The 24,892-nt window shown below is 36.2% G+C and overlaps 1 protein-coding gene across 6 annotated transcripts in view; it reads right to left on the reverse strand.

Moving 5' to 3' along the window:
* Positions 1–79: 79 nt before the first annotated feature.
* Positions 80–24,892, reverse strand: part of TRAPPC10 (trafficking protein particle complex subunit 10) — a 45,471-nt gene continuing 20,658 nt past the window's right edge. For 3 of the 6 annotated variants that reach the window (XM_067298102.1, XM_067298080.1, XM_013941669.2), the window contains 15 exons: positions 24,277–24,391; positions 23,016–23,092; positions 20,682–20,773; positions 19,362–19,502; positions 16,772–16,884; positions 15,174–15,688; positions 11,754–11,895; positions 10,454–10,612; positions 9,072–9,301; positions 7,732–7,832; positions 7,130–7,256; positions 6,144–6,314; positions 4,700–4,877; positions 4,070–4,264; positions 80–3,237 (listed from right to left, as the gene is read on the reverse strand). In XM_067298102.1, the coding sequence (XP_067154203.1) occupies positions 2,999–3,237; positions 4,070–4,264; positions 4,700–4,877; positions 6,144–6,314; positions 7,130–7,256; positions 7,732–7,832; positions 9,072–9,301; positions 10,454–10,612; positions 11,754–11,895; positions 15,174–15,688; positions 16,772–16,884; positions 19,362–19,502; positions 20,682–20,773; positions 23,016–23,092; positions 24,277–24,391 (2,595 nt within the window). In that variant the 3' untranslated portion in view covers positions 80–2,998. Of the gene's footprint in view, positions 3,238–4,069; positions 4,265–4,699; positions 4,898–6,143; positions 6,315–7,129; positions 7,257–7,731; positions 7,833–9,071; positions 9,302–10,453; positions 10,613–11,753; positions 11,896–15,173; positions 15,689–16,771; positions 16,885–19,361; positions 19,503–20,681; positions 20,774–23,015; positions 23,093–24,276; positions 24,392–24,892 lie in introns of those variants that run through there. The other 3 variants (XM_067298093.1, XR_010884437.1, XM_067298108.1) reach the window with 3 other exon arrangements.

Below are 24,892 nucleotides of genomic sequence, written 5' to 3' on the forward strand. Positions count from 1 at the left end.
GCGGTTTTCGGCTAAAACAGGACACAACATAACCGCCTCTTCCAACAACAGAGAAAGCGGAGACAGCGCAGCAGAGAAGTTGGGTTTCTTTTTTAAAACATGTATATTTAGAACTGTAACGCTTACAATTTCATTAAACAATCTTAATACAATGCGTGTCGTCTAACAGTATATTACAGAACAATGTGAAAAATGATTTAATAGTAAACCATGAAAATGGAATTAGTTATAGTACCTGCAGTGTCAAAGTCACTAACTTGTTACCTTTTCCAGTCAGAAAATCGCAGCAGTCATATGATGCTTTGGGTTTCATCCAGGATAAAGTGTTATGATTTCCACAGAGAAAGGGCATTCCTTCACAGAAAGAAGATGCATAATGATAACATTTTCAACTAGCAGGTCTACGTTATATAGCTATTTAGATTTAAGTATTTAGACAAGTGCAGGATTCTTGCTTTCAATTTAATTGCCATTCTTTTGGAAAAGATTTTTTTTCTTCCCTTTATAATTTAGCAAACCTGAGTCACTGAAAACCTGTCTGATGAGCAGCTCCCCACTTCTTTATACGTTTATTTTTATTGACAGATATTTGATATGGGACAGATTTCCTCTGTGGAGTGTCCTGACAATGCAACATTATAGAACTGCAAGTAGAAAAGGTCATTCTCACATTAAACGCACAATTTTCAATATCAGAAGCAGGACATTAGAAGTTGTAATTTTTCCAGTCACAGGTGAATCTGCAACATTCACAAAAATTACACTTTTTTTTCTTACACTTTTTTATATTTACATTTCAGATATAAATAATGAAATTAAGTTACACGTTTTAACTTTGTTTCACAATTATGCTACATCTGCAAGCTTCCCTATATAAAACCAACCTCTTTCTTCCATCATGAATGCAGAAGTTTGGCCTCTAATCAGTAACAATTACACTAAGCCTTTGTGATGAAGGTTGACTGTTTAAGTGTCACATCATACTGAAATTTTTACCCCAATTTAAAAATTGGAACAGATAGCCAAGACACTTAAATGCTAATAAAGGAAACTCATCTGGGAAGTCAGGAAGCCAAATAATCATCATTAAATTCTAACAGTATCTTTCTTTGGTAAGAACTAAGCAAGAGGATGAGCCACCCGGAAAAAAAAACAAAAACAACAGAAAAAAACCCACACAACCTATGTGACACATGTCTACTCAGTGAAGGGGAAAGCCTCAAAATAATTATAGAATTTTATTCAGTTAGGGTTGTTTATAGGAATAGTTCTTCCATGCATTTAAGTACGCAAAAGATGGAAGTTAAATACAAGACTTCAATGACAAGAATTAACGTTGCTAAAAGAAAAAAAAAGTCACACATCAGTGAGCAAGTTATTATACCCACTGGTACATGGGTGGAAAAAACTGTAAATTATTACTTAAAAATCCAAGATGTCAGATAATTATATCATCCAACTGACTAAATTCTAAAATATATAGAAAGCATGAAAACAAAGCAGGCAGCTGCTAAACAAAAGAGAAGGGGTTCAAATATTTGGATTTTGTTTTTGTTGCCCTATGCTGAGTTGCAGTAAGGATCTACTAAACTGCAGAAATTCTTGTTATTCCTTCAAGGCTCAGAATAGAATTTTTCCAAAAAGAGGCCACAAATCGCCTGGACACACCAGTTCATGCTGACTTTCTCCCTTCCTCTTAACCCTCCCCCCTATCTTTAGCTGTGAATTCCAGAGAAATATCTATATCTATATATATATATATATATACAAAAATACAGAGCTTTTGAGAGCTGGGAAAGGTTTAAAACACTACACATATTTACAAGCTGTGACTTTCACAACATAAAAACACACATTTATTTTATCCTTGATTTTTGGTGCAACTTATACAGACAATACATCAGTTAATTTGTAACTTTATTTAAATAGTCAACCATATGTACATTAAAATTTACAACTGAAAAATAATCAGTTGGTATGGTATGACTGCAGTTTGCTGGACCAGAAGAGATTTAATTCTAGGACCTTAATCCTTCTCCCTATCTAGACTGAAAGCAGTGAAGTAAACTTCATTTTAAATGGCATTATTTACTTTCAAAAAGTCTGGAAATAAGGTGGGGGGGGGGAAAAAAAAAGGTCTGCAGTCCAACAAGTAAACACTAATTAGGGCAGGAGAAACTGGGGAAAAAACAACTTTGGTTAAAAAAAAAAACAAGCTAGCACATAGTAAAATGCATCTGATACTATGTTCACCTGCTCATTTAAGTCACTAGGGAAAAAACATGGTCCCATGAGCATTCACTACATTTACACACGTCATGCCACTGGTTTAAGTTCAAGGGCCATGATCTTCAAGAGGTATGGCAGAAGTGAATGGCCTGGGATGGTTCTACAGGGTCTCTTGGGGCAAATGTAATTCCTATATCCCAATGCACAGAAGACATTAAGCAAGTCTTCAAGAAAAAAATATATATAATCTTTGACATCTTCTAGATGCTGTGGGATTCAGAATCACACCTTATTTTTCAGAAATTTTGAAGGCTACCCTGGTCCAGAAAACCAGACAGTCGTGTGACTGGAAAGGCACACACAAGTCAATTATAGCCACATTGCAAGGCTTACTGTATGTCAACCTGAAAAAATTTTTGTGAACAGAAATCAGGCTTTTTAAAAAACAGCAAAACTGGAGGCTGCTCAAGTTACATAAAGGACCAACTGCAGCAAGCATCTTTACCAGCAGGATGTGATTGAAGGGAAAAAACCCAATAGCTTACACAAAACATACTAAAGTGGCAATATAAACTAGCTGACACAAGCTTCACTGTACATTTGAATTGATACAATTGTCTGGTGCTTCCATGGCCAGTAAGTGTTGAGTGCCATAGGTCTGCTTAGAGTTAGAATGTTACTACAAAGACTAATCAGGTCATGACCCTTTAAAGTGCTTTCATATCCAGTTTCTAAAGGTTTTTGTTTTCTTTGTTTTTATGCCAAGTTGTCATGTGATATTGACTTCCAGAACATGGTCGTCCTTGCTGGGAACAACAAGTATTTGCATACCGGTGCTGCAGTTGAAGACCTGACCAGATGAAAAGGATTGTAGACGGGGCATTGGCAAACCTTTGTGTTCCCCACTAGCTGCAGAATGCAAGCTACTTCTGCTCCTTATGCTGCTGCTGTCGGCTTGATCATCTACATTCTTGTCCACAGATAAGTTATCATTCTCAATCCAGCTATCTGTTTAAAACAAAACTCCACAAATTAATTCTTTGAAGTGATTAAATGACTTAAAACTATTTCAGAGCTAAGACACACAGTCAGCTTACCACATTAACACTTACTCATCACTTCAGTTGAATTAACTGTTTGTGCACACTTTTGACCAGCAGCAGAAACCAATATAGTTCACACTGCCACATTTAAGGAAAATTTAAGTGGCATTATCTCACATTGTCACAGGCTAGAGGAGTGCACACTGGCAGTTACCAGAGCTCAGCCAACAAATGGAAAGTTGTTTGCATGAGTGAGTTCTCACTACAGCTATGGAGCTGCTCAACAATACCAATGAAGACTCTAGGTGGCTGTAGTAATTTAAACTCTTGATCTAATCTGGTTTACATGCCACAAGTTTTCAGCAGCTCTTCTATTTCCTACTTAATCCTTCCAACAACTGGGAAAATTTTTCAAAGTTAATGAAGACACAGTAGATGTGCAATTTACAAACAATGAAACCTCAGGATTCTTGAGGGTTATCAAGTGAATTTTCACTTGGTTATGAATTCAGTGATAACTATGCAAAGGATAAGGATATATAAAGGATCTTTAAAGGATATATAAGAAAACAATTAGTTTATTATTCCCTCTCACAGAGTAAGGCTACAACCTGAATTCAATATTCCTGTTAGAGCAGCTTTCTGTAAATTTCAACCAGAACTGTGAAATGAAATTAACAAAAGAACCTAAAAGTACTTAGTTAATGCACTTCCTCTCCTTGCTTTCCTCTTTACACAAGGACATGGAAGAAGCAGAATCATTTCTATAAGTAGCCATGTAGTCAAGATAGCTTTACCAGCATCAAGTTGCATGGAGTGAGCAGAATGATGAGGGAGGTATTTAAATAATCTGACATCAGGAAAGGGTAGATATCCAGCAAAGAGCGGCATCACTTCCATGTGGACTTTGTGAGTTGCTCGAGCTGCTACAGGCATAGATATCACTCCAGAACTTTTTCCACAGACTGCCCAGTTACTGCTGTTGTCAACAACTGCAAAAATAGAGAGAAAATACTATAAGAATCTTTTTTGAGAACGGAGAACCCTCAGTACAGTTTTAGAACATTCTTTAATCAGTATCTTCACAATATCTAGAAGCTCACAGACTTTTGTATGCGAACAGCTGTGCAAAGTAAGAAACCAGCCCTACCCAAAAGGGATCAATATACTTCAGCCTCAAGGAAGCATCTGTCCAGCCCAAACAGTATTTATATTCCACTTTAGTATAGATTAGTGAGGAAAAAAAAATATATATATATACATGTATATGTTCTCAGACTACTGAAATGAGAACTGCTTTACTGAGCAGCCATATACACAATACAAGACAATGGCCCTGGACGGTCTGGCAGATGTCATTATCAAAACAAAAAACTGGAGAATCTTTTCAACATGCTTAAGAGTTATATCAAGAAAAACATTCTTACCTTCATACATCAGTTTTGTTGTACAATACCCATCCGACTCTGTTAAGGCTTCATCTTTGTCAACTTCTAAGAGGTCCGCAAGCCGGGTGATGGACACCTCTAAAGAGCAGAGTGAGCCTGTTTTACAATACTCTGCCCCCAACGGGGGAAAAATTTCAGTTTTCACATTATACAATGTCTGTCAGGAAGAAAACAGTGCTGTTATCGAGAAAAAAGGGGTGTTTTATTTGTGTTTAAAGAAAATTGGACAATCGATACAGTACAAAGTGCAAGTTTAACATCCACATCCTATTACATCTTTTTAATACAAGGTTCAGTTGTAAGTAATGCTCAAACTGAGTAATGTAATGAAGCGAACAAGCAAGCAAACCAAATCTGATTCAAACAATTGTTTTTGATACCAGCAGTAAATACACAATTTTTCCCTCCATTTCTGTGCTTTAACTCTCCAGCCTTTTAGTGCTTCTAAATCTTTTTATTATTTAAACAAGCTTTAGTTTCGACTCCTCACTTTCTGATCACATTGCTCAAATTCTGGGTAATACAGGAGAAAACTACTTCACTCTTACCATCGTAGTCCCCAGAACGAAGGTGTTCGCACTACCAAAGAACTAATTCTTAATTACTACAAAATTAAATTTCTACAAAAATCATTAACATGTTTAGTATCAGTATCTTTCTGGATATTTTTAGGGAAACAAGTGCCAACAATTGCTAGTTGCATGTCAGTAGGTAAGCAAATACCTAAAATTTTGCTCAGTGCCAATTTGTAATAAGCATCAAGAAAAGGACAAAAGGAAATACGACAGACTTCATTTTGTTAATTTTTACCCAAGCATCAAAAAGGACAACACAAGACTGACTTTAGAGATGAGATTAAACACTGTTAAGAGAATTCTTTTAATAAGAGGTTTTATCAGGCCTATAAGCTTCCCAGCTGATCAAAGGAACAGAGAGTTTGTCCATAAAGGGAAAGAAACATTTCAGATAATGGCCTAAAAAACCCTAAATATTTCATTAGAAGAGCTCATCTCAAGCACTACTGAAACAATTCAAATGCTTTCAACAAAAAAGATTTTGGGAAATAGCCATTTGCTTTGGAGATGGCTGTCTTAAGCAAGTGGGGCAGAAAGCAGCTCAGTAGTCTAAGCAGAGCCTCAACAGCACAAGCCTAGGGAGGGGAAAACACAAAAGAAGCAACCACCAACACCAAAAACCACAAGATCAAGGAAACACAAATTCTTTTTTTGATTCCAGTGGCAAGTACATGATTCCACCTCCCCTCCATTTTTGTGGTTCAACAAACTAGCTTTCCAACAATCCTCTATAGGTATCAATCTCATTATGTAAACAGAAGTTTTTAAACATATTTTTGACTGCTCCCTTTCACACATGTTAACTGAATAGGGTTTCCTAATATTTGGATATACAGAAGAATACTTACAAAAAAATTCTCCACTTGGAATTCATAAGTGAATGGCTTCAGGGAAAGGGACTGTTCTTCAGAGGTAGCTGGACAAAAGCTGACTGAAAACAGGCACTGCAAGGACAGGGGAAGCTCTTTTGTCCACTTCAATTCCCATACAAAGAATATTGATTGCTTACTGTATATGACCTGAAAGAGAATATTTGTTCATAGTATCAGCTCTTTCCCTCCTGAGGAACAAAAAAGTAGAAATACATGTTCACATGCGTATGTCTATTCTGGCATTAGAGTTTATAAAACAAAACAAATCTTTTCAGTATAAAATAAATTCAGTGAAAATATGCAACCAAAACCATTAGCTGCTAGTGAAATCTTTCAATTAGATGTGTGCTGTCCAAGACTTAAAAAGAGTGAGACATTTTACTGTCAGAATCAGTGTTTCAGAAGAAAACATTTCACATTCAACAACTAGGAAAAATATTTTATTCAAAAGTCAAAGGTAAGAGAGAGCTGAAGTACGTTTGCATATCATTTTCCTAGTCACCAAGAAAGACCAACCTGTTACCACGTTTAGACCAGGTTCAAAGAAACTGATGGAATGGCCAATGCTACTGTAAATCTGACTCAGGTTAAGTGCCCAAACAGTTTCCTGAAGTTTCTTTAAGCCTGGTCTAAATGTGGTATGAAGTGAAATGCATTCTTTTGAAACACCAATTGGAATGTGGTTCTTTGCAAGAGGCAAAAGGAGGAGTTTGGAAACTTATCTAATCATTTGTGCAGGTTTTAGAATTTGATCTGAGATCTGTGGATGTAAATGCTTTCCCAAAACATCTTTAAGAATAAAAGTTACTGTCTAAGGACTGCAAAAATCTGACAAAAATATCAATTATCAGCTGTACTTATTGCAAAACATATATGCAGAGGTGCTAATAATTTCACTAACAAGAAGTTTCATACCTAGCTCTCCTATCAGTGAGCTCATATACCACCAAGAGAGTCTTTACCTGTTGAGATTCAGGGTTCAGAGGTACCAGCTGCAAATCTGCACAACTAGCAGAATTTTTTAGGCTGTTGTCTGAAAGCTGGAAACAGAGTTCTGACAAATTCTGTACACAGACTTGCACGTATTTCCTGAAAAACAAGATAAATGGTTTGTTGAATTACATAGCAAATTTGAACAATTACGCTTAAGAGTACATGTCCATAGCATTCTTTCCAAAGTGCACAACTCAAGCAAAAACAGAATGGCAGGTCATTTCTTTCTCTCTTTTCTCAATAACTATATTTAGGAGTGTGAAGAAATAAGGCTGTAAAACATTCTCTCTCGCATATTAAATAAAACCCAATAACTACACAGAAATAGTTTAGCCTGGTTTATCTTGCGGTCTTATTTCCAAAATGGCTGAAACCACATATTTGTTTTATTGCTAGGAAAGTGCACCAGAGGAAATAAACAAGCTTCCAGTGGGAAGCTGCAAGACAGCAAAACCCTGACTTAAAAAAAAAAAAAAAAAAAAGACAGGCTGACTAGAAATATTACTTATGAAATTCCACCTCCACACTTTGTAAGAGGAAAGAAACAATAAATATTTAATGAATACATTACCGCTTGCCAGCTGACAATAAGGAATGCTTGGCATTAAAAGGTATGCAGAATGTTAATGCGATAATAGTGGAGTAAATTGACCAAGGACAATCAATGGTTACCTAAAGGGAAAAAGGAACACAGTTCTTAGTCATTGGCATAATAGTTTTCTTTTCCTCAATAAGTGTCTAGATCTAATGCATCCAAAGTGGGTGTGGGGGGCAGGGGGTCAAAAACACATCTGACAGAACACTAGTCTTTCGTTTTCTTGTGAGCTAGTATGAAGTCTAGAAGAAACTTTTCTGTGGAAACTGACCATATCTAGTTCTGAAGAACACAAATGTCAAAAATAGATAGGAAGGTGAATACAAGAAAGAAAAGAGGACAGTGACAATACTGATAGTACCCTAATGCTAAAATTGGATAAAATGTCAGTATAAAATAAATTTCGATTAAGACTTATTACTGAAATATAATACATATATACATGCATACACACACTCTACTTATATAGTAAACTACATTAAATACAAGCTTAACATTAATTTATATATATTAAACATATATTTGTTTCAGCTTTAAGCAGCATGCTTAACTAAAGAATTTCACCTTAACTGAATGGTGCCATTGCTTCTAACTCTAAAGCATGCACACTAAGTAACTTTTTTTTATAGGCAGAGAAAGATTGCATGTTTTAGTAGCGTTTTAGTTCTAGGAATGCCAGCTTATAGCTATACATCTTCACCCCATTCTTCACACACAAGGATATAAGGCAGTGCGCTTCAATCAATTTTAGCAAGGTGTAACCCTGTGAAAGGTGATGATTCCAAGTTCATTTTGCTGTTAACTGAATAGCATCTTTACGTTGCTCATTTTATTCACCCTCCATAGCAAAAATTAAGAAGAAAACTTACCTCCAACTATGGAATGTGGCAGCTTGAAACCCTATACTGTATTGCTCAAGTACAGTGTACAGATGCTCTACAAGTGGAAGAAATATCCTTCCCATAAGTCAGAAGGGAGGATCTCATTCATGGCACTTTTAAAGACACCATTCCAACTTTCAAAAAGACAGGAGTATCCTTCATCCTAAACAAACTGTGAGCGCTACAACACCAAAACTCTTAAGAGGGCTAATCAAAACTCTTAAGAGGGCTAACCAGGAGAACAGTTGGCCATATACTAAAAGCATATTTTTGCTCATGTATTCTTTACATTTATAAACATCTGGTATGATTTTTGCATTTATAACCTTTAAGAGAAAGTCATTTCTATGCAACCAGTTCCCTCATCACCACAATTTATATTTTGAGTGCATGCCCTTGTGATCAAATCAATCTCAAGGTCAAATATCACCTTACTTTTTGGTCAACAGTAGCCATGCGGTTGTCTGGTTTCTGTTTCTCTTTGTTTTTCCTGTGAGCTTCTTTATTTACAGTATTTTCTCTCTCCACTGCAGATTCTGGGGTTGATGGCAAATATATGACTTCTAGTTCAAACTCAATCACATGATATGCAGGAGTCACTGGCAAACTGATGCTCGTGATCTTTTCAGAAGACTGAATCCTTAATGACGATTCTGAGATCTTTTCTATAGTTTTGTAGAATGGGGAAAAAATGGTTTAAAACTGTTCATCCCTTCCCAATTTTCATTTTAATCTGTAATTAAGTAAAAAAAATTAGCCTGAAGAGCTAAACGCAATAGAAAATAGGTGGTACCATAAGCATCTACTGGCAAGACCTCCACGCTTGCAAAACCAGCAACCAGAAACCACATTACCTAACTCCACATTAAACTCCTCACACGAGCTATAACCTTCACATCTTCAATACCACTGCTGTTCACAATTTCCCACTGACAATGCTCTATCCATCTCAAAGACTGCAGGAAGGTAACCAACACATTCAGTGTAGTAGTCCCTTCCAATATTCAAGAAAGCGCCAAAGACAACAATCTGATACCAAGCTTCAAAGTAGGTAAAGAGCTACTTTAGTCTATCATCTGACACACATTGCAGTTTTTACATCATCCTGTAGCTTCTTAGTCTCACAGTTCCTTTTCACTTCAAACAAACTTACCACTTACTGAAAACACACATATCACTATTTTTGATTAGTAATCATATATCTTTAAAATACTACATACAGGATGCCTCTGTAGAGTCTATTTTAATTAATCTCAACTTTAAGTCTATTAACACTGCTCTCTCCATTTATGTAAAAATTACGGTACACTTGAGCAACTGAGAAGACAATACAGAACCCAAGCACAGGAAAAAAAAAAGAGAACTAGGATGTCATCTGTTTAAAATGAAGCTCTATCTCAAGAAAATACTTTATTTACACAGAGCACTAAGTAAAAACCTACCTAGATTACTTTACAGTAGTCTAGTTAAAACACAGCCTGCATAGGAACAGAAGATCATCACAATTCACTTGGAAATCACAAAAGATGCTCACCTCAAAAGCTACTTCCTCTCCATACCTATTGACCTTCACCCATGAAAGTGAAAATTGCCCAGCTGTTTGCTGAAAGTTCATGCTATTGCTTTACTAGAGGTGAAAGTTTAAAGACCTTTCTTGCACTGAAGTGCTGACCGGCAAGTCCCTAAATAACTTCAGTTAATAATGGCTACTGAAAGAGACAGTGTCAGTGTTCTTCATACTAATAGCTACAGCTTTACTTCAGGATTACTGAACTTTTGGATTGTTAAAGAGTATTAATTTTCACTCTATTGCTTACCCCTTGTGTTGGAATAGATGACTGCCTTGATCTCTGGATTGTACAGAGCAGGCATGGCATCAGCGTTACTGAGCTGCAAAGCATCTCCACTCTTCATGTTGTAATGGCCAGTAATTACTGTGAATTTCACCTTCTGTGGAATGCCAGCCAAAAGGCTATCTGAAGGAAAAAAGCAAAATTGTTCATGTATTCCAATAGTCCTTATTAGATGGTTTCAACATGCTAATGTTTGCTAGCAAGCATTTACAAGCAAATATTCCCAGGCAATTTCTCATTACATTAGGGTAACTTAGAAGTTTTGGGTTTTGATGTTATGCAACATGTTAAGCCATCCAAGAGTTAATTTCAGTCACTTGACTTGAAACCACCTGTTTCTGCATGCTGATTGCATCTGAGCTAGGTTTGGATTAGCTGGCTCACATACTGTGCATGACACAGTACATTCTGTGCTGTCTCCAGCAGCACAAAACTCAGTGAAAGATATTGCCAAGTTTAAGTTCTGCAGGTTGTGGACAGCTTTGTATTTCTGCACCTATGATGCCAGTCATACCCACAGGCTGTATTTACATAACCAAGATTATTAGAACGCCAATATGCACACAAATTCTCAGAGATCTGAATCACAACCATCAATTTTACAGGGGTAGCTAATTTGATTAGCTCCCCTCTCCCCAGTATGCCTGGCCTTCCTTTGCCACACAATGCAATGCCCATAACTGGAATGGTTCCATAGAATGCCTATCAGCTCCTCATCTACCTCAATTTATAACTTGAAAATCAAATCACTATTAACTTCAGTTTATACACTGTAACAAATGCTACAACACATAGTGCTCAACTGTCCACAAACGCAATGGATGCACTCAGCACTGATTTTAAAATTTTAGGTTATCACCTCTAGAAGAGGAACTCATTTCTCGTGACCTTTTTTTTTTTTTTTTTTTTTAAGTACCAAAGACACTGCAGTGTCACAAAACTAGCCAATAAGAAGTTCAGTCAATGATGAATTTAAATATTCACTCCTCCTAATCTGTGTAGGAGGCCAATTCATGCCTGATATTTAAGTGACACTACTTCTTCAAATTTGAGCTAAACGCTGAAATTAGTTGTTGAATACTATCTATCACTGACACAGCATACTTGATTGATAACTTGAAAAATAAGAGTTTAAAATAAACTTCTAGCTCAAAATTAAGAGCAAGCCAAAACAATCCTGAATAAAATTAAAGATGAAAAACATTTTATCTACTCCTGTGAGAAAAGATCATCAATACAACTGCAGTGTAACAACTGTACGTACCAGTCATTGGTTCCACTTTTAGCTGGGGCTCCTGAGAATACACATCATACTGTACAATTGGGTAAATATGAAGAAGGACAAACTGTACTTTTCCCACTGAAGTGCACAGTTGCCTGAGCGTGTATGTCCCAGGTTCTTTGGCCTTGGGAGAAAACATTTAAAAGGATTTTTCTATTTAGCCAGTACTTTTAGAGCAAACCCTCTACTGAAAGAGAAGCAAGTTTCTCAGTTCATTTCTATTAGATACTTTGTTTTAATTAATAAAAGCAAACAATCATTCTGGGAATAAGTGACAAGATTTTCCACCAAGGATCACCTTTTCCCCCATTAAGATACAAGCTCTAGAGTGCTGACTGATTCAAGAACAAGTGTCATGTTAATTCACACATACCAATAATCAGAGTAACTAATACCGTAACTACCCTGACAAGCTGCTGTTCTTTGGGTGTTTGTTTTCCTCCAAGCGCCACACACATTAAAATGTAATTATATTTATTAGCTACCAAAATGATATTTAGCAAGCAGCAGCAAAGTGCTTATTTGGCTGACATTCATAAGATACTACATTTGTGTAAGGCACAGCCTTCAGCTCATGACAAGCCTATCGATTTCATATGCTTCTGCTCCAGCCTTAATGCAAGTGATTTCCAAAAGTACTACACATTTTACTTCAAACTCTTCCCTTACTCTTAATATGGTATTCTAGATGTTTTTAGATAACAATATGATAAGAAGCAAAACTATAGCATTATCATCTGCTAGTATATTTATTCTTGATTCTATCTGCTCTTGGCTATTACTGCAACGGAATGGACAATGCTTTCTTTTTCCATGCGCCACTTTATCAAGTGTCACTAGTAGCATGTAAATGTTGATGCTGGGCAGAATTAAACCCAAAGAACAGGATTAAAGGGTAGGGAAAACAGCTGGAATGGCATAACATTCAAGCTTCACTTATATACAGTTATTTACAAGCAAATGCGACTGAAATTCAGCATTATGTATTTTGAAATTATAGTCACTAAGTTTCATCCCTTGAATGCCTTCTAAATGGAAAAGCACCTGTGAAGTCTTTCATACATACATCATTTAAACATCAACATGCGATGGGAATACTAGCCTGAAGAACTTAAATAATACTTTATCATCTGTTGTAAAGCTTGAACACACACAATGAAAGGGATTAAATTTGGAAGGTCACTGTCAGTTAGCATAAGTAATGCTGTTCATCAGCCTAAGATCTACAGAAGGAATCAATTCCCTTTGCATCTCAGGAGCACAGTCATTCCTCTTTCTGTGGAAGCAGTGCAATTAAGCATTATTCCAGCAAAATTTAGAAAAAAAATTCTATTCTCTGGACAGCTATGTAATTCAGAAGTGACATAGTAAGGTTCACTTAAGATTCGATTCTATAGACACATTTATTTTACAAAATACTGCATCTGCAGCCAGACCTCTAACATCTCCAAATCCCATTAAATCCTTCGAAAGAATTAGAAACCTGAAAGAGTGAGGCCAGTAGACTGATAGTTCAAATGGCATGACTGCCAATTCACATTGTGTCAAGAGGGGCTTGAACTGAACCTCCTTCTTGAGATACCTGCTGTGCACACAGGCTCCACAAGAGCCTACACCTGTAAAGAAGCACATCTCTAGTGCTTTCTGCCCCACTGCTGGAGGAAGAGAAAGGCAGAGCATGTCAACCTGCAGAAACTTCATCCAGCTTCAGACTAAAAGTTCTACAGCAAGATGGAAATTAAGAATAAAAAAGGAGAAAGTTAAAATCTCTGAAATGAAACCCCTAAAATATGCTAAGAAGGCTGAAAGAAACCTCCTGGCCAGCACTGCTAAGCTATCAATTTTTGGTCATCAAAAGCAGACATCTAGAGTCTCATTTCAAAATTAGTTTCATAAAAGGGATCAAAGTTAACTTTAAAGCAATTAGAAAATGCAAAGGTAGCAGGCATATAACATATATGACCAAAAAATGCATTTTTTTCTTCACAGAATCCATACCCCTTTCAATATATAGGATGGATAATGCTCAGAAAATGAAGCAGCTATGGTACAGCTGTTACATTCCTCATTGTGCTGTCTCATCTCTTGTTAATCCTTCAGATGCAACACTGAGTTCCTCAGAATTTTCTCACTTAAGTTCTCTCTACACTGAAGTTCATTACTGTAGTATTGAACTCTACTAGATACCTCCCTACAAATGGTTACAGAGGAGGAAGACAGATGTTAATCTCCCCCCCCCCAAAAAAAAAAGAGAATGAAAAGATAATTGAGGCCAAAATCTCCTACTGCTAGAATTCCAAACAGATGCTGAAGTCTCACTTCTGAAAATACTTGGCATTTCAGCTCCTAGAACTAAGTCATCAGGTACATGCCTTTCCCCATTTCTCTAGTAATAATAAAAACAGAACAGCAAAGCACAAGGCCACATAATTAAGTGGTAAAAATCAGGACTGGTACTCAGAGTCTGCTGATTTCCAGTTACTGTGCAATCATTCCTTATGCTCACACTACATTACTACTAGAATTCCTGACCAATACTGTCCTCACACATTTCAGCAATTTCAGCAGCTATTGGGAGCGCTTAGTTTGCTGGGGAGGAGAAGGGGAGAGAGGAAAAAAAACAAAAACAAACACTACTTCAAAAGATTAAGCTGAACCAGAAAGCACATTCAAGTAGGCACTTGCAGGAGGTTCATAACAACACTACATGGCAGAAGCAGATCTCTAACTCCATTTTCCAAGGGTGGCATTTAGACACTTACTCCCTGTTTTCACAGGTATTTGCCTCCACTATTCATCTTAATCTTCCATAATGAATGGAAATGCAAGAACATACGGACTTGCTGCCACAGGAAAGAGGAGATTTGCATGAGCAATCAACTAGATTCATGCACTCAAAGTTCAATTCAATTTTGTCAACTTTCTTGCATGCAGGTTTACTATAGCTGCTAAACAAAATATATTCTACCATTCTCTACAGTGAAAAAGCATACTATCAACCAAATTGAATTATATATTCACTTACTAAAGGCTAGAAAATACATTCCCATCAAACATCTTGAACATTATTTTGAAGAAAGTAACTTGATGAGCAGTACAATATGTTGTATGTGAACTTATTGGTTTTATTTTTGGCAGCAATAATCAAGTAGGTATTTTAAAATAAGTTTTGGAAATCTGATTCTAATGACTGCAAATAGAAGAGTTACCAATACACAAACAACTGCACCGCTTCAAGAGAAATTAAGATCTAGAACAAAGAGAAAGCCACAACGGGAACAGCATCAACAAAGCTGTAAGAGGAAGCAATACAGATACCGCTTGTCAGTGCTATGCTCTTCTTTAGCAAGTGCTTTTAATTCTTCTCTTGCGTGCTACGCTGACTCAATTATAAAAACATACCTGAGTTTTGAAAGATATTTTATTGATCCCTGGTTCCAGTATTAAGTCATTACATTTTAACATGTGAGCCCCATCTTCTAGAGTCACCCCTGAGGGTATATCCAAAGAGGTGCTGCTCTCCTGCCTTCGTAGTAGCATGTGCACATTTTTGCAGATAATTCCTGTTGTGTTCAAAGAGTTATCAGAGGGACTTCGTTCATACATTTCATATAACTCCAGTGCTGGCAAGTTGTTTCTCGACAAAGGAAAGCCTGCAACCTCATTTGGAAAGTTGATAACACCATTGGAAGTTTTGTGCTTAGTGAGCCACTCGGCTGTTTTTCTGTAACTATTTTTCTCAATGTTGAAGTGAACATAGATGGCAATCTGATCCACTTGGACCGGGATGGGCATTTGGCTCAGCAAAGTCAGCTCAACAGACAACTTTCCACCCACATGGACAACAGCATTTGGAGGGTCAAAATGTAGAGTTTTCAACTGCGCAAAGGAGTGCATAGACAGTATAACCTTTTGACCTGGAAAGATAAAAACAGATTTTATTCTTCTGTAATGCTACTAAACATCAGCAAATCTATTTTCTTAAAAAAGTTTCAAAGTATTAATCCCTAAAATTAATCAGATCAACAACTTTCAAATCTTTTCACAACATATCCTTTCACAAATCAATACTTCACTATTTTAAGTTTTATCTTGCATAGAAACATAAGAGACTTATGATGCTGAGAGTTTTTTCTGACAATTCAGGTCACCTACTAGAATTTTTATTACTATTTAGGCTATTAAAAGGACTAACTGAAGAGATATCTACATGGAAGTTTAACATTTCACTACTACTTAAAGTGTTGTAAATGAGCACAGTACCATAAAGTGACAAACTTCCCACATAAACTAACAGCAAATACAAGTTTATGAAACTAATGACCAAACAGGTACCTTGAGCCATCATCTTTACCATACAAGCAGTTTTCAAAAAACAATACTGCTAGCAGTACCAAAAACAGTACAAGAAGCAAGCCGAAAATAACATATTCCTTATGGTATGTCCATTCATCACAAAAAAGTTACATAAAAAATAAGTCTTCAGAGCTACAAAACATACTCAGTATGAAATTGAATTATGACCAATTTTTGAGGACAAAATACTGCTGAAGTAGAGGGAAGAACAGAGGGAAAAGGAAAGTTGTCAAAATAATAAGCTGCAGGAAGAGATTTAACAGCAGAAGAAGAAATGGCATGATCGCAGAGCTGCTAGAGCAATGCAGGAACAAAGGTAAGTTAGGAATTGAAAAAGGCAGAAGATAAATTTTGAGCCATCCAAGCAGAGAAACAGATAGGGAAGGGAGAACAAAGGCTTTCTGGTATTCAGAATGAAACTGTTAATTACCCTTTCATCTTCCATTTATATCAAATAAATATTTACAAATATTTCAAATATTTTATGAATGTTCTGGAGATGACAGGAAAATAACCATGTTGGTTCAGAAGTTGTACAAGAAGTAGGGAATCCAATCAGGGGGGAAAAAAAAAAACAAAACTTAATTTACTTGTAGATCAGATTACAGCAACTTGAACTTTACATATTAAAGAGCCAGACTCACCTTGACTCTCTGCTTGCTGATTGGCAAAATCTAGAATTTCTTGGCAGAAGCGTTTGCGTTCATCTTCTGTTAAGTGATTATCACTGGCTAAAAGGCTGCTCATTTGAAGATAACTAACAAAGTTAAGGAAACATGAGGTAGAAACATACAACATTTCAGAAGTCTGACTGAAAATGAGACAGTTCAAGCACTGATTTTCTAATCTGTGATACAAGACCTGCTTTTATCATCATCAGAATTTTCCATTGGGAAAGAAACAATGAAAGATTTACTATCACCTGAGAATATTGCAGAATCTTTACTTTTCAGCAGACCTTCTAAAAAAGACCTGTTTAACCTGAACAATCTTTTTTTTATATCTAAAAAGATTACCAAGCATTGAAAATTCATTATTTGACAACAGATACATGCAGCATGTAAGTTAAGCCCCAATGTGTTGCTTTAGACTACCCAGCATTTAAAATTAAGTAACTTTAGTATTTGATTACATTCTAATTTACTGGTGTGCCCTATCAGCTTGCTGAGAATCTGCCAGCTATTACAGTACCATTTGCCATAACCAAGTCATAAGGCATTCTTTATACTCAAGTGCTGGGGATACAAATGCTCATTTAAATATTTAGTTAAGACTACAATACTACTGGTTCAGCATTTTTAAAAACATCTGTACTGAAGCAAAAAAATTTGAGGGGTTCGAATTTTGAGGGGTTCGAATTTTGAGGGGTTCGAATTTTGAGGGGTTCGAATTTTGAGGGGTTCGAATTTTGAGGGGTTCGAATTTTGAGGGGTTCGAATTTTGAGGGGTTCGAATTTTGAGGGGTTCGAATTTTGAGGGGTTCGAATTTTGAGGGGTTCGAATTTTGAGGGGTTCGAATTTTGAGGGGTTCGAATTTTGAGGGGTTCGAATTTTGAGGGGTTCGAATTTTGAGGGGTTCGAATTTTGAGGGGTTCGAATTTTGAGGGGTTCGAATTTTGAGGGGTTCGAATTTTGAGGGGTTCGAATTTTGAGGGGTTCGAATTTTGAGGGGTTCGAATTTTGAGGGGTTCGAATTTTGAGGGGTTCGAATTTTGAGGGGTTCGAATTTTGAGGGGTTCGAATTTTGAGGGGTTCGAATTTTGAGGGGTTCGAATTTTGAGGGGTTCGAATTTTGAGGGGTTCGAATTTTTAAAGGAGCCAGACATTTAAAATGCTTAAGTCTAATGTTTAAAAACAAACAAAACAACCCCCCCCCACACACACAACTGATTTTCAGTTACAGTAAGATCTCTAGTACTGTCACTTAGAAGAGACTAAAATGTGAGCTTTCAAGCAAATAAAAACCTACACTTTTTTAGCCAGAAGGACCACTAAGAAAGCTGAATCCTTCCTTGCAGTTTACACAAGAACTGTCCTGCAGAAAGCATTCTCTGTTAAGCAGACCATCCCAGGTTGAAACACCTAGAGGAATTTCATTTAAAGCTACAGCATCAATGAAAGCAGTACTCTTTTTTCCCCCTAAATGTCAAGAAATATCAAAATTTGCTGGTTTTGCCATAACACGCAATATCCTGCACTCAACATACAGTTCAGATTAGAACCACATTACTTAAGTTAGCTACTAGATTTAGGCAACAACGTATTAGGCTAAAACAAAAAAGCAGAACTGAAGTTGCACCTGTTTCTGATGCCACAATGAATACAATGAAGTACCCAAGGCCAGTCAGTAGACGGTCCTTTTTTTTTTTTTTTTAGCAAGAGGACAGCAACACAGACATAGATTTAATGTTAAAAAAATACACTTATAGTGGACAGAGTTTGTGTGTGAAAATAATGCAGAGAATAAAGTGAAGAATTTGAAGTCTGCCAAACTTCAGGACTGGGCCAAATCATTCTCTCAAACTACCACATATCAGCATGCATTCATACAGCATTTACACATAAGATTTCATTTGCGCACGGAAAACTGAGCAAAGAGCTTTTATACAACTTAAAAATAAGCTCACCCATATAAAAAAAGAGATCAAAGCCAGAAATAAATAATAATAAAAAAACCCTTCATCTTCCAAGCCTGTGTTTTAACTTCTGGAAAACGTTACCATTATGAATGCCAGAAGAGTCCCTGCCAGGTCAGATACAGGAATAAGGTAGCAGCAGTTATAGAAAGAAAGCTCAGAAATTAAGCTCCTTGATATAGGCAAAAATGCCACATTTACCAAAAGGGAAAAACAATCACTACAGACTCTTGTGATAACTAAATGCAAACAAACAAAACTTATTTTCTGAGCTTATGAAGAACTTCACACTATCCACATTGCACCTGCTCTCTCTAGAGCCCAGGCATATTTAAAATTGGAGAGCACCCACCACCTGTAAAAGGGTTGAAGTGAACAACATGTTGAAAAAACAAAAAAACCCACCCCAAAACGACAACTACAAAAAACTACAACCAACTCTCTCCTAATGAGCAGCAACAACAAAAACTAGAAATAACTAGCTGTCTTATGTTTGGCAGTCTCTACTCTTAAATAAAAATTAAATACATGTCAGAAAAGAAGCAGAAGTATCATTTTTTCCAGTCTTGATTTTCTGGCTCTGTCTTTTAGAGGATACTTTTCTATTTGCCCAAGCTGTTTCTGACATTCTGCTAATTGTTTTCTCGTATGTGTGACAAGCAATGCCCAGCCCTCAGCAAGGTAAGTTTTCAGTGCTCCTTGAAGATAGACCTCTGCTTTCTGTGGACCTTTCTTCCTCCTTTAAAAAGAAAGAAATAAGAGTACAGAATGATATAAGAACCTTTGTGGCCATGAAAACCTTCTATATATATATTTTTTAAAAACGGTGATGAAAGAGTAAAACTGCATAAGAATACAAACAAAATCCAGTGAACCATTATGCTACTCATTTTGCTGGTAGCAGATCAGCAACTTGGCCAATCTTTACATAGTTCACTTAAGTAGAACTGCAATTAGTCTAAATACACCATGTCAGTGAAAGACTTGATATACAGATCTGCCATAAATTAAAGCAACTGAGGTGAGTCTACCTCACACAAATGCATTTTCATATACAGCCATCTCAAACACTTCTGACAGTTAACTAAAAACATGCTTACTCAACAATTTTAAAGCAGGAAAATGCTTTAATAAAAGCATCATTTTATTACTGTACAATCATTCCAAGATAGTCTTTAAACTTAATCTTATCCCCTCAGCCAAAAACTTAAGTTAATTTAGGAGGATCCATTGTAGCTAGAAGCTAGACTGGCTTAGTGAACCTACAGGAGAAGCACGTCCTAACATAAGAGGACCCCAAAACACTCATTACCCTCAAGTTCTTTTAAATAAAAAACAGAAAGCCAATGCACCAGGATCCTTCAATTGAATTCAACAGTAAAGTTAAACACAGAAAATATCTTTGGAAATGAGCAAAAAAACCCCAAACCCACTAACTTTCACAGTGGGGGAAACACACAAAAAATTTTGCAATCGTAACCTCAAATAGGAATCTGAGTAGCCGCAAAAAAAAAAACCATACATACATATATATACACACACACGTATGTATGTGTATATATAAAACCTTTGATATGCTATAAAAGTCAGAAACCACATTAGATAGCACCTTACAATAAATGTAAGGCTATCCCTCCCACTCTCTTCCCTCATTGCCCTTTTCTTCCCAGTAGAAGAAAGGATCAAACTGAAAAACATAGGATACTTAAAGAGCACTAAATTATGAGGTGAGAATTATAGTTTGATATAAAAAGATTGCTGGTATTCTAATTTTCAGGTGTAAAACAGCCTGAAGCTTAGGATAAGTTTTCACAGAAATACTGTTAAGAATTCCTTTTAAAATATAGTTTATTTTCCTCAGTTTACAGTCAAACTTTTCAAAACTAATGCATTTAAGACATCTGAAAGATTCATTTACATATAAAACTCTGCCAAGTCCTTTCCAACAAGCTTAGCTGAGCGAATTCTTCCAATATTTGTGTACATTTCAATGGTGGCATGGGACAGATCCTGTTTAAAAGAAAATAAATAATTGTAAGCTAGTTACATATTTTTAGTAGTTATACGGTATTTCACACAGAAATCCACAACCAGTAACTAAATTATTGCAACCAAATGACCAGAATGAGTCACTTCTTAGATTTCATCCCTGCTCCAACACACACTTTTGAAAAGTTTGCAACAAGTCAGCTTTGCTTTTTATATAGTTGGTCATCCTCCCATACCTATATTATAAATAGTAGAAGAAAAAGCCTGTTAAAAATGTCATGAGGCAACTGAAACCCACAAAAATAAATTAGATGTGGTTTCAAATAATTTCTTATACTTGAATACTCCTGACTATTTCTCAATGACTGCATCCCATTACTCTACCATTACAGGTTAGCGTAAGTGCATCATTTCAGGATACACTACAGTGTATCATGTCTAGCACCTTGTTAGAGAGCTTGTCAGAGAGACTCACAATTAATGCTTTGCAAAAAAAAAAAAAAGTAACTACATACAAAACATGGAACATTATTCTTTCACTAAGGCTGCATGTAATATTATTCTCAAACATATGCAAGTTTCTTGTTTAAGTAAAAGCAATATGTCAACATAAAATTAAATGCTAAATACCAAGTTACAGTCAGACTAAGTATTTTCTCAAACATTTATGGAATTTTCCTTGAAGTTATGCAATTTGAGTTGAAGCTTCACTGCCATCTAAGCTTAATTTCTCACGCAGCCACTATCTACATGCCATCTTCCTTAACTTGCCCTAAGCTTATAATAGCAGCTCTTTTTCAAAGTTTGTAGTTTCAGATGCCAGTTACATACACATGAATAACCACATACCTCTAAAATTAAGGCACAAGCCAACACACTTGTATATGATTTGCCAGTCTTACAAAAGATACTGAAGTTGCTGCACAACACTAGTCACCGAATGAAGACAAAGCTTTCAAAACTCCTTGCTTTCAACATTTGGTAAGAGCTACACTTTACTATGCAGACTCATCAAAATTTTAAATGCAAACAGATATCTTAGTTGCATCTGGAAGTTTCTTTAGTTCTACGTTTTCCTTCACTGAATAAACAGATAAAATGTGTATAAGTTTTATATACTTATACAACAACTAGGTAGGAAACAGTCTCTTCTAGTGTATCTGGTCTTTTCTTATCTGAATTTCTGCTGCATAGGAGTGCAGTCAGAAGCATGAACAGAAATGGGAATTCCATCAGTAGCAAGCTCCATAGACCTCACTTAAAATTCCTTCAGTTTTGGAAGATATTGCTGAACCTAGAGGTCTGCAGGTGCAAGTTTGAACTGAACATGTAAGAGCAGCTAGCAATTCCAAAATCTTAGTTTTGGTCTACCCATCCAACCAGTTTCATCAAGAAATAAAGTGTACAAGTGAAATCTAATATTCCCAGACCAAATCTTCTGAGAATTTTTCTCTTAATAACTTTGTAAATATAAGCACCACCTAATTTTCACATTTAAACAATTGCTCAATTTTCCTCCATCTTTTCACTAGGAAACTTTAGGGCCAGTAGTGCAATTATATGAAGTTTCAGATAAAAAAGTTTTCTATATATACATACATACACACGTATGTGTATTTATAAAAAACCCTCTTATGACAGTCAGATTAAAAAACAAAAACAACAAAACCCCCACATCTTCTATAAAAATAACCAGAAGATCATTACAATGACTCCACAGTAAGGGAACTGCCAGGAAATAACACACGTATTAATGTGCACTGAGATTTTTAATCTTTCAGCAATCCGTGGCAGCTCCAACCCCAATATCCACAGATGTCCCATAGTTCAGATACGAAATTCAGTGGTAGAACCTAAGTCACATAACACTCATTGCAAAATGAAAGTCTAAAAACTGTTTGAAAGGATGCTGAATTGACACATCAATATACTTCTGGGGAAAATGTAAATAACTGATGAATTTGGGATTGCAAAATACGGTTGCCAAAACATCATCTTTTTTAATAGCTGAGTATACATACTTAGAGATAATAACCTCCAGCCCTGTAATAGTAAACGTTAAAGTAAACCCAAAAATGTCAAACTTGAGGCCCAATATGGGGTTCCAGTCACACAACAAATTAGATTTGGTGTGTTCAGACATTAAGCAAGCAATAACTCTGGATATCAAAATACAGATTTATACTTTTAACATTAACTTTTCAGGTTTGGAAAATTTGGCCCTAATCAATCTATAAAGTAAATATCCCCAAACTATACTTACTAAGTAGTGTTTTTCAAATGCTTCTACAGACGATAAGGCCTCTTTAAGTTTCTTATAAGGGCTCTGTGAGGTGTTGGCTTCAGAAAAAAAGGAGAACAAGAGGTGTCACAAATACATTCCTGTTTTAACACACACACCCCCTTCACGTTAGTGGATTTAGTGGGAGAATACAACCTAAAACTAATCTTATGTGGGAAATGTCACCAACACAAAGACAGATCATGAGTTTCTTTCCCACATTCTAAAGTGGGATGAAGAAAGGCTATTTCACTTTTTTTGGTGTGCGTGTGAGATATATTCAGCATAGCAGGCTAAAGGCAAGCAGGAGTACAGCAACTATACAAACTTCTCCCCATAGCATTTCACAACATTCACTGCATCACCAATTCAACCTACCAACACACACAATTGTATTGAAATACTCCACCATATTTGGCAAGGGTTATATTCTCACAACCCGCTACAACTGGATTCATAAAACAGTATCACAGAAGCTTACTATGCTTTAAAGACATTTTATTACATTAAACAGTGCATTTCAATGGAAAATGGTTAGCAAGACCAGATTTTTTTTCTGGAGTAATTTGCTCAATTTAAAAATCCTTATCATCCCAAATATGTGCCAATACTTCTAAAAGAAAAAAGCCTGCATTTTAAACAAATATACAGTAAATATTATAGCCCTGAATTAAAATTCAGGTATCATTCTACCTGCAATAGCAGGTTAAATGTCAGCCTGTAGGCTAATACTTCTAAGACACTAATTGTTCTACCATAGTGAACAACTGAAAGTTTCTTCCCTTCAGAAATAGCTTTGTGAGTGACACAAAAGCCCAGAACCAGTAAATAAACTGGACTGTTCAGCCACTCAAGTAATATCATTTTGTAGCTCCAGTTGCAGATTATCTATTTGCATCAGATCAAGGATCTTTCAATTCTTTCCAAACAGTTTTAGTCTTAACACTTTCAGACAAGCCTTAAAAACATATTATTGAAAAACAGTACTGTTCAAGATTATTTACCTCAATGCTGGCAAATGCAGCATTATTGGAAAAACTTATACTTGCAACAGTAGAGAGAGACACTGCTAACTTCTCCAAGTACTGGACACACGCTGCCTCTCTTACAAGTTTAGGGAGTTTAAGTATCCCTATGGATATAAAACCATCCACAGAACTATTATCCCCACTGATGTATTTATATGCCAGGCACTTAAGACAATGTCAGTTATTAGAAAGCATGCATACAGTCCTAGTAGTACCTGTTTCAGGACGTTCTGCTCCCAACCCTGCTAACAGATCGACAGTTCTGTTAAGATCTTCTGAATTGGGTCCCTTCTCTGATGCAAGTCCACACAGATAGCCCAGAGATTTTAGCTAAAATAGAAACCAGATGCTTGTTTTTGATAGGCTATGAAATCAATATAAAACTCCTTTTTTCTGCCACACCATTCCTACTATACAAGATATTTCCATGGGAAATACTGCTGTCATATTGTACTGCTTATGTAAAATGTGTATTAAAAGTTGCTTCTTGGGAAGAGGGTGAAGAACCTTTCAAAAGTTACTGTGGTTCTCGCTTAAGAAGTAGAAATTAATTTTATTAAGAATTAAAATGCACATAATAAAAGTTATTGACATACATATATATACACACACACACACACCCCTTCATGCAGAACATTAAAACAGAATAAATCCTTCTATTTCTCCATATATTACACAGAGAAAGCTTGAGATATTTGGCAGTAACTGCCAAAGAAGTTTCTTGAAACTGCATCTGTATTTCAGTACACAAGTTTGAAAACCGTATAATCAGGATATGCAGTCTCCAGTACACTAGGTAAGCTTGCAAATTCACCTGAAGGATTGTATTCC

This window comes from Apteryx mantelli, chromosome 1 (assembly GCF_036417845.1).
Source record: "Apteryx mantelli isolate bAptMan1 chromosome 1, bAptMan1.hap1, whole genome shotgun sequence".
Lineage (NCBI taxonomy): Eukaryota > Metazoa > Chordata > Aves > Apterygiformes > Apterygidae > Apteryx > Apteryx mantelli.